At 47.5% G+C, this 13,513-nt stretch overlaps 1 protein-coding gene across 5 annotated transcripts in view; it reads left to right on the top strand.

Moving 5' to 3' along the window:
* Positions 1-1,404: 1,404 nt before the first annotated feature.
* Positions 1,405-13,513, top strand: part of SH3PXD2A (SH3 and PX domains 2A) — a 275,496-nt gene continuing 263,387 nt past the window's right edge. For all 5 annotated transcript variants that reach the window (XR_010071697.1, XR_010071696.1, XM_063339359.1 and 2 more), the window contains exon 1: positions 1,405-1,497. Coding sequence is in view for 3 of the 5 variants with exons in the window: in XM_063339359.1 (XP_063195429.1) it covers positions 1,426-1,497 (72 nt within the window). In the remaining 2 variants the exon portion in view is untranslated. The remainder of the gene's footprint in view (positions 1,498-13,513) is intronic.

Below are 13,513 nucleotides of genomic sequence, written 5' to 3' on the forward strand. Positions count from 1 at the left end.
GATGGTGGCTGGGTGCTGATGGTGCTGATCCTGATTTTCCTTCTTTTTTTTTTAAGCTCTTTGTGGAAACTATCTATGGTTTGAAACCAACCACTTTTAAACATCAGCCTTCAGGCCCAACTATCTATGTGTTTGTGATTCTGGTGTCTCTCTCACGATCGTTGTTGCTAATAACAAGGCTAATAACCCTTGTAAAAATTGTGATTCAGAAACTGTGCCTGTAGCGTGTATAATGAAATCCCATTGAGACTGATCATTCTTACTGTAAATATGGGGCTTTTTTTGCCAGGAGCTGGGACCTGTCTGCGTTCCTAGGCTGGCAGGTCTGGAGCCGTCAGCAGCACTTTGGAAGCTTAGCGGAAAATCTGCATGGGCTGCTGTTGAGGAGGCTTCAGAGGAATGAGAGCTCTTAGTGACTTCAGTTAATGTGGTGAAGAGCTAATGAATGTCATGAAATGAGCTGAGGGCTGGAAGATCACAGGCAAGTTCCCATTTCTGAGGTAACTGCCAAATAATCATATGCAAAGTAATGACACATTATTGAAAGGAAAACAATCTGAAATTTCTAGGGCAAGCTCTTCTTGCAGTGTGACCGGGGAAGACGGTGCTCATTTATCTATGTATATACAAAGAGCTGAAATGGGTTTATCGCTCTAAAAGCCCAGATGACAGAGAGCCTGTGTGATCTTCCACCAGCCTTGATCCTTCTGCGGCCCGTGGGCATGGGCAGCATGGATCTCCCCAAGCCGTGTCCGGCCTTGAGGTCCCAGCCGGAGCCTGGTGGGCTGGGTGCTCGGCCCCACTCGCAGGTCTCCGGCCTGACTTTGGCCGGCCGCTCGGGGAGGGTACTTCAGCCGCTCTCTGCAGGGATGGAGGGTCGCGGAGGCATCGCGCCCGTCCTCTGCCCCGGGCGGTACCTGCCCCGGGGTCTCCTTCAAGCCGGGCCGGGGTGCCTCAGCAGCCCCGGGCCGAGGCGGAGGGTGTGGGGACCCGGTCGGGGTTGGGGGGAGGCTCCGCCACCGCCTGCGGGGTGTGAAGGGACACCCGGAGCGAGGCCGCGGGCGGCCGCCATCTCAGGGTGGGCCGCGCCCCCAGCCACACGGGGGCGGTGGCTCCCGGTCCCCTCCCGTCCCGTCCCGCCGGCGCCCCCCGGGGCCGCCCGGGGGCGGGGCGGGCGGCCGGGCCCTGCCCCTCCCGCCGCCGCACTGGCCGCGCAGCCTGAGGCAGCGGGGCAGGGCGCGGAGCCGGGTGGCCGCCGCCGCCGGGAGGGGGGAGCTGCTGCCTCGGCACGGGGCGGAGCCGGCACCGGGGCATCCTCCCTCCCGCCCGCCCGCCGCGCGGGCCGGCATCGCCGCGGCGGGCAGCGCGGCGGAGGGTGCTGCCAGCGTCGGGAGGGAGCGGCGGAGCGCCGCGGGGCGGGCGAAGATGCTGTCCTACAGCGTGCTGGACGCCAACGTGGTGGACGTGGAGAAGCGCAGGAACCCCTCCAAGCACTACGTGAGTGGTGGCTGGGCCCGGCCGAGACCCCCCGGTCCTGCGGCGGCCGGCGCACGTGTGCGGGCGGCGGGACGGAACGGGACGGGGCCGGTCGCGGTGCGGTGCGCGGAGCCGTCCCTAGCCTGACCTTGGGCATGGAACCTGCCCCCCGGCAGCCCCGGCTACCGGCGCCCCCGCCCCGGTTGCCCCTGCGGGGACGCAGGTGAGGCGACCGCGGGCGGCCGGGGACAGCGGGGTCCCGCACGGCGTGCGGAGAGGCAGCGTGCTATGGAAATGCAGCTCTTCTCCCTCACCCTTCTTCGTCGCCTGCTTGGCTGTTTGCCTGCTTTTTTTTTTTTTTTTATATATATATATGTTACAATTTTGAAGTTTCCTTCCCTCCTGAAGGTGGATCTTCCCTTCTTGCCCAGCAAGATCCAGCACAGGATGGGATGGGTCTCTCGGCTCCCTAGCTTGTCCCCATCCTGGCCACGGCAACACAGAGTGCCCGGTGGGGAGCGGAGCAAGGCTCTCCTGCCGTGGGGTCAGTGGTCCAGAGGTGCTGAATGCATCTTTACTCGTTTTCTCCCATAAGTTACATTAAGACCTTTTTTGAGAGGGGAGCCTGTCTGCACGGTTATCAAGGCAGACTCTGCGTTTGGGATTTCTTTCATCTCTCTTTCGCCTTCCTCCTTTCACACCTTACTGCCAATAGCGCAGCATCAGAGGAGGATTTTTAACAACCTTCCTAGACTCTAGTATCGCAGGGTGTCATGTGGAAGTGTCCTCTGCCTGCAGGAGTTTGCAGCATACAGTGGAGTAGCTTTTGCCCATCCACATAAGGAGAGAAGGCATCTTTTCTTCCCTCTCTGTTGTCTGTTTCTAGGTTTTAGTTGCATCAAATCCTTTAACTCTTTCCTCAAAATACAACCTGTATTTTAATACACAGAAGGTTGGATTTTGTGTATGGAGAAGGTAAATCATCCAGCTTTGGTAAGGAAAAGCCTGAGGGGGTGTTGCATCTGGTGTGAAATCACTTGGAGTATACTGTATTTCCTGGCATTGCATGTCTGACAGATTTTTTCAGAGCTGGTCAGCATTCGGATGGGTTGCCTGAAAGATAAGGCCAAAGATCATCATAAAGCTTTCTATTACTATTTTGTATCACTGAGCTTTTTCCCTCTAAGGCTCAAACTGTAACCCAGTTTAAGGCTAGAGGGCACTATTTTGCTGAGAGAGGCTGATTTGTAGATGTAAAGCTGAAGCTCTCATCTACCGTGGAATTAAGCATCTTGTGCCCAATTCATAGGAGTTGGAAGTTTTAGGTCTCGTGTCCTCTCAGGTTGCCAGCTGGACCTGTGCATTCAGTCTATTACTCATTCACTGCTTCCAGGCGGGAAAGGCTTCTTTAGCTTTTGCAAGCTGCTGGTGTGAATTGTGGCTGACACCACCGCAGGCTGTTATCTCACCTGAAAGGTGGCAGCAATTCAGCATCAGAGAAGTATGTCTGCCAAGCACAAACATATGCAAAAGAAATGGTAACAATACCTTCCGGATCGCCAAGAGAAATCGATGTTGTTAATTTCTTATTTTTTGGAAAATAACCAGAAAACAAGGCTTTAAACCCTGTATTTACAGTTTTGAAAGAAAATATTTCCCATATTTGTCTGCAGAAACACATCTGTATTTCCTTGATGATCATTGTCCTTGCATTTTAATAGCAGTAATCTAAACTGTTCTAAGAAGCTCTCTTTAATGCTTCTAGTGGAAAATCTATTTCTTCACATTCACCCTTCTCTCAGTATACCTTTTCTAATATTGTTTTCTGCACAACAGTTCCACATCCCTGTGTGTCCAGTTCTTTGCCAAAAAATCACAAACTAAATGGTTTGTTGGGTGACTAGTGTTCTGTCTGCCTTTTCTCCCACTTACTCTTAATCTCTGGTTGCACAGTATTCAACACAATAGGGTCTTGGTTCACAAACAAGCACCGGAGTAATTAATTTTAAAATAATAGTTATCCATGTCCTTGTGAATCTCTTTCTTTTAGATGAATGAATTCGCCCACAGGTCCAAAAGTTTTGGACTCTTCCTCATTTCCTAGATTGCAGTTTGCTGCAGATGCATGCGCTGCAGCCTTTCATCTGTCTTTGGCTGGAGTAACTCACTGAGGGTGAGCCTGCACTGTCAAAGAACTTAATTCCCTGGACCTGATCCACTGATCACTGTTAGTTTCGTTCTGTGCTCTTTTTTAATATGAAACAACTGTTTTCTTCTGAAATCAAGATAAACCTGGCTTGGGTTTTAGTTCTCTCTATTGCCTGTGGATAGTTTGGAGAATGCAAAGCTTGGTGCTCTCTGCCTTATGTGTCTCTGTAATATCAAAAAGCCTGTCTACTTCCAGCATACATAAACACCTTCATGCCATGCCTTAAGGCTATGCGACATGTACTTTGGCATCAGATTAACTATGTGTTTCTCTGGTAGATGGTGACATGGGTATTGCAGGCATTTTAACCTGACACCCTTTCCTTTTAATTGTGATCTTTCAGGGCCATGGTGGAGCCTGGAGAGATGAAGGCAAATCTTAGGCATTGTGGGTACACGCAGAGGGCTAAATGTGAGTAGCACATAAGCCCTTGCACTGCTAGGCCTAGATGCCAGGAATCATTCCCTGGAGCAGATGTCTTTCATGTTACCAGCATAGCTTTTGTGGCCTTGACTCAAGAAACTAAAAGAAAGAAGGTGGCTTTGCATATCCTCTGCTGTTATCCTTGTATGTGAAACTTCTGAAGAGATTAATGCCTCACTGGAGGATTTGTAGGGCTCTGCACATGCGAAGAGATTAGACTCTTAGATCCAGTGCTATTTGATATGAACCCAGCCAGCTTCCCCCTCCTATGAAATCACTGCTGGGGGAAGGAGTCTGCAGTGCCTCCCTCTGTGTCCCAGTCAGCAAGTGGGTAGCACGATGCCACCCGTTTGGCTGGGGGCCCTGCCTGAGAGCATGTGAAAGGATAAACAGAAGGTTGGATCAATAACCACATGCCTATTGTATGGTACATCCCTAATATAAGCTACTGCTGCTCTTATAGCTTTTGACTTTCTCAATTAATTTCCTATTCTTTCTTCATACTGATGGTCTTTTAAAAATTGATTTGTGCTTGATAACGCTTCAAAAATGTTAAATCACCTTGCTTTCCCCCTTTCCTTTTCTTTTAACAAGAACAATGTCAGGAAGGTCAAGTCTGGGTTTGTTGGAAAGACCCTTGGTGCAACAGGGGTCATACATTGGCTGAGCAGTGCTGTGGTGAAGCTGGGTGGATTAGGATGTTGTGGTTAATGATTGAAGGTGTCAGTTAATCATCCTGAAGAGAAAAAGCTGGTAATAAAATCCAAATCCCTTTTCCAGCCCCTGCTAAGTTTTAAACAGTCTGAAAGTCTCTTCTCTCAGTTGTTGAAGTTTGATCTGGTTATGAAGCTTCTCTGGCTTTTAGTCTGAAATTGTGATTGTCCGAATTAAACATGAAATGATCCCAAACCAGAAATACATTCTCTATTTAAAAAGACCCACAGCTGATGCTTGTCTCCTTTAACTATCCATTGAGGAGCTTAAACAAGACATCCTCCTCTCTCTCTTTCCAGGTTATCTTTAGGCAGATAGCTTACTCTTTACCCAAATGTCTAACTGCTTTAGAAGCCCTGCAGGGAGCCACTGCCTACCAGATGTGCTAGATTCTGCTCTCAGGGAGGTGCCTGAGGTGACTCTTAGGGTTAGCACCTTCACCTGTTCACGGCTTTGCAGCACCTGGGTGATGGCAAACATTCATTAGAAGCCAAATGAATGGGGTCCCCCACCCCCCTTCCTGACCACTTGCTCTTCTGCAGAGGACTGAGTAGTTACTGATGTGCATTATCTCACTAGAAGTTTATATGCTTAGGGTCATTTCTGAGGTCTCTAAGTGTGCCTGTGTTGTCCCAAGGGCAGGAATGGATACATCAGTACAGATTTCCTCTTCCAGCACTACTCTACTGTTGCAGTTGGGCTTTGTGTGTTTTTCAGCTTTGTACAGCACGGAGGGAAGGTAAAATGCTTTGCTTTCCAAGTGGCTGCCCTGTCTCTTTCCAGTTAGTGAGGTGCATTGCTGATTTTAGTTGTCAGAGATGTCTGCATACTGTCCCAGTTCCTCCGAACAGTAACTGTTTCCTAATGCCATCTTTGAAAGTCTTGAGATCGCTCCTGTAGGAATCTCTCTGCTGCATGGATATGGTTGCTAAACTCGGAGCACTGGTCTTCCTGAATTGTAAGGGATTGAATCCTGCTGTGTTGGGTTTCAGCACTGCCCCCAGGAGAATGTGAGTGTGCTTGTCACGGGTGATCTGTTGTAAAATGTCAGCACGTTTTGAAGAAAAATCTTGTGCAGCTATGGTCAAGATTTGTTCCTTGTGCCTTATCTGCTCCTGCTTAGGCTCAAGAGCCACTTGGATGCAATCAGTCATCTTCATGGCTTTATTTCTCTTTGTTGCAAGCTGCTGGGCCGGTACTGACGAGAAGGGTGTGGACATATCATGGGTTTAGTGGCAAGGATCTTTGTTCCTATGTTGGTCCCTCATTGCTACCATGGAGAAGGAGCTGGATTCCCCATGCTTGGGTCATCAAATGAACCAGTGTGGCCTTGCCTGCAGGTCTGAGTTGAGGAGCTCCGTGTGCCACTTATGCTAGAAATACCAGTAGCTCATGGGTAAGACAGGCTCAGCCAGGCTTTTTTGGACCCTTTTAATTAGTAGAGCTGGAGCATGTGAGCCAGATCTCTTCCAGAGTGAACAGGATGTGACACACCTGCAGCTCACATGGGTAGTGGCCTGTGCGTAGAGTGCAGTGAGGGACCCGATGAGAACCAGAAGGCAGCGTTAGATGAGTAGATGGAGTACCTATTTAGGACTTATGATCCACTTTCTGCTTCTCCCTTCCCCCCATCAAGACACCCTGTGTGGCTTTCCTTCCAGGGGTCATGATCCAGCTTGACTCACTGGTCTGAATTATTATTACTATTATCTTTGCCTGGGGTGCTGGGAAAAAGCCAGAAAATTAGCAGGCTGCTCCATGACTTCGTCATTCCTTAGAACTGAACTTTGGTGTGTTGGCAAGAGTTACGTCAAAGATGGCTGTGATCCCCTGTGCATATAGCAGAGGAGAGCTCAGGAGAAAGCAGATTGAGGTAAAATATTCCCTTTCCCTTGCAGTGGCTTTTTCGTATGTAGACCACCACCCTGCTGGAGTAGACATATGTCTTTAAGGATAATTTCCAACGCTCTGCCTGTTTTAGATGCAAATCTTACAATTTTGTAGACTACAAAATTGTCATTGTTTTTTAATGTCGGATGAAACATGTCAGGAAGAAAAGTTGATATTTCTGAAATACCTGGGAACTGTGGATAGGCAGTTCTCTTCAGGTTTGTTCAACTCTTTGTCCCTGCTCCCAAATGTCCAGAGAAGCAGGGATAGCAGGAGGGAGAGATCAAACCTTGCTAGTCCAAAGCTGCCTGCTCAGAAGACTTCTCTCTTCTTTATCACTACAACCAGTTCTTGATGGAAATGTTGCTTGTTGAAGTGAAATTCTTCCCTAACATCAGAGGGTTTAGTTTCCGTGTCCTGTTGGGTTTTTTACTTTTTGGGCACCGTTGTTTTATGAGGCCGACATAAAGTACGGATTTTTCCTATTCACTGCCTTGAGAGATTGATTTTTCTTCCCTTTCTCAGCATCCTCTTAGCCTTCCAGTGCCGTACCTGCATGTGATTCTCTCTTGGAGTCTTTTCTGTATTACCTTATCTTAGGAAGTGACCAGTCCTTTGAGCTTGTTCAAGGCAGGTTTGCAAAGTAGCTGGGAAATTTTAGGCATCAACCTGCATTTCATCATGCACTGTCTGGCAGTTATTACTTCTGTGACTCAAGGCTTCTTCGGCGGGCAGTAGGGTAGCCTGGCAGATTAAGGAGCACTCACAGTCCTTTCTTCCAGCAGAACTGTGCGGTGGTAACGTTCAGCCAAGAGACGGTAGTATCTCAGTTCGACAGTTTGTAAAGTAAATAGCTGTCCCCAGCCCTAGGAATAGATTAAAAACCAATAGAGAGACAAGATTTGTTGTGGTCAGGGCGGAATGAAATAACGCAGGAGGCTTTAAATCCCAGCAGGCTGCCTGCACTGGCTCTCCTGTGGCTGAGCCTGCAGCGTGCCGGGAGGGCAGCCAAAAGGAAGCTCAGAGAAAAGCTTTTAGCAAGGCCATGAGCTGGGGGCAACAGCTCCAAAAGCCTCCAAGTTCCATTTTAGAAGTAAGGAAGATGCTGCTATTGACTCTAACTGTGACGTGGTTACTGGGCAGATGTTGACCTCAGAGACAGCACAAATGTTTTCAGCTGCTGCAAGCTGCAGGTGACCAGTGGCTTCATAAGAGCCTGAGTGGGGTGGGTGGATGGGTGCCGGGGCCCACCTGTGCAACACAGCTTGATGGGTTGTAGTCAAAATTATGCCAGTCTCGCTGCTTTGAGCTAAAAGGGGGAGGAGAGGAGAGACCAAATCATGCCTTTTTCCTGAACAGGGTGATGGGAGAGGGAGATGGAGATGAACAGACATCCTAAGGAAGCAAGGGGTGGAATAGGAAATGGAGCCCAGACTTCCTGCATCCCAGAGCAGTCTGTGTGTTCATCCCACCCATGCACGTAGCATGGACGGCTGAGGAGTATTGCCCTCCTCCCATCCGTGCAAGGTAGGGTATATGCTGATACCCTCATCCAGAAGGCGAGGCAAAGAGAGGTTAAGTGGTTGGCCCAAGGCCACCTATGAAGTGTGTGGCAGCATTTTCTATTCTTTTCTTTGGCTTCCAAAGCAGTCTTGCAACTTATCTGATAAAAGTACACAGCCTGAAAAAATACTACTCTCGTATTCTGTCATTGTCTTCCTCAAAACCCATTTCCCATTTTATACGGATTAAACAGGAAGAGGGATTCAATATGACCCTACCTGAGGCAGGAGGTGACGTACAAGCTCTCTAATTTAGTCATTTGGGAGGAAACAGCTGGACCTTCTAACGTGAGGTGGTTTTCTTTTTTTTTGATCTTCCTTTTTCATGCTGTATCCTCTTAATCCGTGTCTGCTCACGCAAAGGGAATTGGTCCCCAGTAACCACGGAGAAGAGCAGGATCATTAGAGGGGGCTGACAGCACTGTGTGTTGTTTGGCATTGTGAAGCTGAATGTTTTCTTGCAGCTAGAGCTGACACCTTCTTGCCTGGAGTGTGCTGTGTAAATATTACATGAAGAAGCAGAGAGCTGCACAGTAGCATACTGTTGAAATTAGTGGTGTCTGCTGCTTAATCAGGTAGTGTCAAAACCAAATACTGTCAAGTCAATGGAAAAAAAACCTCCCAGTAGCTTCCTGGGCCTTTGCTCACACCTTCAGAGAGACGCTTTATTGAAAGTTTTACTGAGAAGTTTGTAATTACTATGTTTTTTAATATAGTGCATCTCCCTTTGTCTTTACTATAAAAGCAAAAATACATTCTCCAGAATCTCTTTGTTACCCTCTTCTAGGCAGGGATATCATCACATTTGGGGCGAGGGGGGAAGCAAAAGGAAACCAGGTATATTTCTTCACCTGAAAAGATTTTTAAGTGGAATATCTTGCAACCTAGTTAGAACCTTCCCACTTTAGCCTGTTCACTTATTCTTTGCACCACCTTCTAAGTGAATATATAATAATAATCAGTCTTTCAGACTTACACTCACTAAACATCAGTAATATGGTATAGTCATAAGAGCCTTTATTACAAAGCAAGGATGCTTTTGCACTGAAACGTGTGCAGGCAGACCTGAAAGGTGGTCTCTGTCCTGGGCTGTTAAGATAAGTGATGACATACAGATACAGGCAGGTGGGGGCAGTGAGACAATATCAACTAGCTGAGCAGGTGATGGTCTCAACATAATGGTAACCCAAGCTACTGTCTGGTAGTCATTTAGGCATCACTACAAAGAACGAGTGTGAAGGAGGATAATTTAGTAATGCTTTAAATTGTCCTGGGGTGAAGGTAGAGCAGAGAGAGATACTCTATTCGTTGTAGTACCTGTAAGTGCTTGAATGTGGTAACTGGTGCTCTCATGCTTAGGGTGACCTTTGTGGCAGTTGTAAAGATTCTCCTCTTGATTTTACTGAGCTATTGATTTTGGCAAAGCTACTCCTTATTCCAGATTTTGGAAGAGGAGTTCAATGCATAGGTAACTAACCGAGTCCTTAGACTGGGGGCGTTCGACTTCTGTGGGCAGAATACACATCCCCAAATCTGTGTCTTCACCACAATTTCACATATTGCACTAGTATGCTGCAGTGTATTCTTAATTGGTCTTAATAGTCACCGACTACTCTAGCCCAGGATCTGGGTGTACCATAGCTTCACAACGCAACTTATTTAGTTTGTGATGGTTGACTCGTTAGATGGAATAAAATATTCATAGACTTTAAGTGTCCATAAATACGTGTGTGGTCCCATATGTACTGTGTTTGAAACCTAGCTAGCAATAATTATGTTTTGATATGTTGCTGGCACTGTTTCGCTGACCAATGGGGTGTGTTTTATTTTTCCTATAAACCACGCTAGCTAAACACGGTGATGCACGAGGCTCCTGCGCTCTCGGCAGTCAGCAGCATGATTTTATAGGCTTGATGCAAACTTGTTTGCAAGGAAAACACCCCTATCTATGTTCACAGGGAGAACCATGTCAAACCTCTACTAACCATAGCTGTGTTTAAACAGGAGCTCCACACTGCCATTCTGTCTCCCTTACAGAAGTCTTCCATAGTTGTCCCTGAAATACTGGAAACGTGGTTCTCCACTGTCCAGAACATGCCTATAAATGCAAACTTTAATGTAGAAAGTTCACAAATCATCCAGAAAGGTTTGAACTAATGTCCAGTGCACACACAAGTGATACACACAAGACATTGTACAATGTTGTAGAAGAGCTCACATGTCCTCTTTACTGGTGGTGTGGCCTTGGATTGTTTGTTTAACCTTTCTGGATCTCAGTGTGCTCTGCTGCAAAGTGAACAGGGTTTACTCACCTTTTATAGACTGTAAAGATGTGTTACCTAAGGGCTGACTGCTAGCATAGGCTCTGAAACCCCTGAGTTTGAGTCATATTCCTCTACCAGCAGGTCCACCCCTGGCAGCAGGGGTTGCAGAATGGCGAGGTCATGTCGTTATCCGGAAATGGGAGTCAGATCCTTGTTTCCCTAATAGTGTTCAGCAGACACGGTAATGAATGGGATGATATAAAAGCTATGTTCCCCTTTGACAAAAGGTACATTTAGGATGCCAGCCGGTTGTAAGCCTGTTCCTCTAGGGCATTCCTTCCTGTCTTGGAGTCCCAGGGTCTGTGGAGGTATTTGAGGTGAAGCATGGAGTATGGTCTTTCTGATAGCAAGGCCCTTGGTCGTAGGCTACCAGCTGCTGCTGTCTGATCTCTCTCTGGTGTCTGTATTCCCTGTCAAAAAAGCTCACTGGCAGAGGTGAAATCTTCTTGCCAGGCATTCTTGCACCCTCGGGGGTCTGATGCAACAGAGAGCATCTGAGTTACCATTTTTCTAGCTCTGTGAAGATGAGATTTCTAATTGCTCCTTCGGCATGCCTGGAGACTTTCCTACTCTGGCTCAGGATGTTCTGTTATTATTTATAAATTAACCCACACATGTATTTTTGTGGATAGAAGGTTATTCCTGATTTTCCCCTCTCCAGCAGGTGCAAGCCCAGGGTAGACCCCTCTGACCCCAAGCAAAATACTCTGACAATCAGTTTTAAATATTTTTCCATTCTCCTGCCTTGTTGCGTGCTTTGCTGCACTGTCTCTGGGCTCAGCATATTTCATTTGCCTGAAAATTTGTCAGTCTCTGACACCTGCCTCATCTTGAGGAGCCTGAGCTGAGGGAGGGTTATTTGTGGGATAGGTGCTACAAGAGGCAGCTGAGCTCCTGGTCTTCAGCAGAAGCAGAGCAGCAGCTGGCACAGTCCCTGCTAGTGTGTAAGTAGGTTTGCAGTTTCCCAGGGCTGTCACTCCAGCAACTTTCACCGGCATTAAAATCACTTAGAATTTAAAAACAAACAAACAAGGATATGTGAAGTATTTTCCTGGAAGAAAGCCACAGGGAGCAGCTTAAGTGCATCTCCCTCCTCCCATCTCCCAAATATGTCACAGGAAGAAATACTGGATTTCAGCATTTTCCTAAGTGGGATTAAAACAGGCTCTGGAGCTGGGTTCTGGCACAGGAGAGAAGCAAGCCGGGAGTAGGAGGGAAGCTCTGTGTGTGTGTTTTATGTATCAGGTGAAACTGTCAGAATCCCTCAGCCAGCATTGCTGGTAATATCTCTTTTTATTAACAAAAGGGGTGCTTATTTTCTGTTAGTAACAAGAGATTAGAGCTGTTGCCTGAAGCATGGTGAGTAGGACTAGGGAAGTGATTGTCTCCCTGTACTCAGCACTGGTGAGGCCCCACCTTGAGTGCCGTGTCCAGTTTTGGGCCCCTCACCACAAAAAAGACATTGAGGTGCTGGAGTGGGCCCAGAGAAGGGCAGTGAAGCTGGTGAGGGGTCCGGAGCACAAGTCTTACGAGGAGTGTCTGAGGGAGCTGGGGGTGTTCAGCCTGGAGAAAAGGGGGCTGAGGGGAGACCTTCTCGCTCTCTACAACTGCCTGAAAGGAGGCTGTAGCCAGGTGGGGGTCAGTCTCTGCTCCCAAGTGACAAACAATAGGACAAGAGGAAATGGCCTCAAATTGCACCAGGGTAGGTTTAGACTGGATATTAGGAAAAAATTCTACACTGAAAGGGTTATTAAGCATTGGAACAGGCTGCCCAGGGAAGTGCTTGAGTCACCATCCCTGGAGGTTTTTAGACATAGTGCTTAGAGATACGGTTTAGTGACGGTTTTTGTCAGAGTTTGGTTGGTGGTTGGACTAGATGATCTGAAAGGTCCCTTCCAACCTAGGCAATTCTATGAAGTAGAGAAGAATAAAAAGTGACTGATTCTAGAGGAACATCCATGCTGGTTTTCCACATACCAAGAGATAACAATCCTGTGTCTTCTGCATTTCATAAGCCTTGGACACCCTTAACAAATTCTTTCCTTTCCCTCAATCCAGATAAGTTTTCCTCTAATGCTTCAGCAGAAGGTGTTTTATAAAGACAACACAGGATGTTCTACTCAAAGGGAATCTAGCCCAGTAGCCAGCCTCTGAAATACTCTCACTTGAGGCATACGGAAGAGTCTTCCGGCTGTTATTGCTCAAAAAGAGATTTTCTGTTTAATCTTTTGCTGCTGTCTTCGTGATTGTAACGATCTGTGTCAAAACTCTGGACTGTTTTGGGGAAGCAGCTTTCCACCTGTTTCTGAGCTGGGCAGCTGTAGCTTGCATTTCATCCTTTAATACAGACATCCCTGATTTGTAAGGATAAGTATAAATAGTTCAGTTTAAACTAAAAATATTTTGAGTGAATTTGTCATGGGTAGCGACCCTTGGAGATTGTAGTAGTCATGTTCTGGACAGAAGAGTGCATCAGTCTGTCTTTAAACTTCCCTCTGTCCTCCTGGCATAAAGACCAGTAGCTTTTTGTCTAGCAGTGTCAATTTGCTAGTGGCACTGGAGAGTGACAGTGTGTACTGGTGTGTGAGAGGCACTGCCATCCAGGAGGGAGTCTCCTTTTTTTGAATGAACTGAGGCTGTGGCCCAAGTGAGCAAGATCTGAGGACATACATCCTGGGGATGGGACCAAGGCATTGCCACTCAAACCCTTGGCCTCACTGCTGAAGGGGTTGGCCAGATTTCTTGGATGTGGCAGTGTTGGGTTTTCAACTGGTTCCTTCAGCTCTGAGTAATGCTGTATATCTCTGTGCCCTGGTGTTGGCCAGGATGAACACTGGAATTACTGTTTTACATAATTCTTCTCTTCTTGCATTGGGGGAGTATGCAGATGTTTGGGAGGAACTGGGGTCTTGATG

Source organism: Chroicocephalus ridibundus, chromosome 6 (assembly GCF_963924245.1).
Source record: "Chroicocephalus ridibundus chromosome 6, bChrRid1.1, whole genome shotgun sequence".
In the NCBI taxonomy this organism is placed as follows: Eukaryota; Metazoa; Chordata; class Aves; order Charadriiformes; family Laridae; genus Chroicocephalus; species Chroicocephalus ridibundus.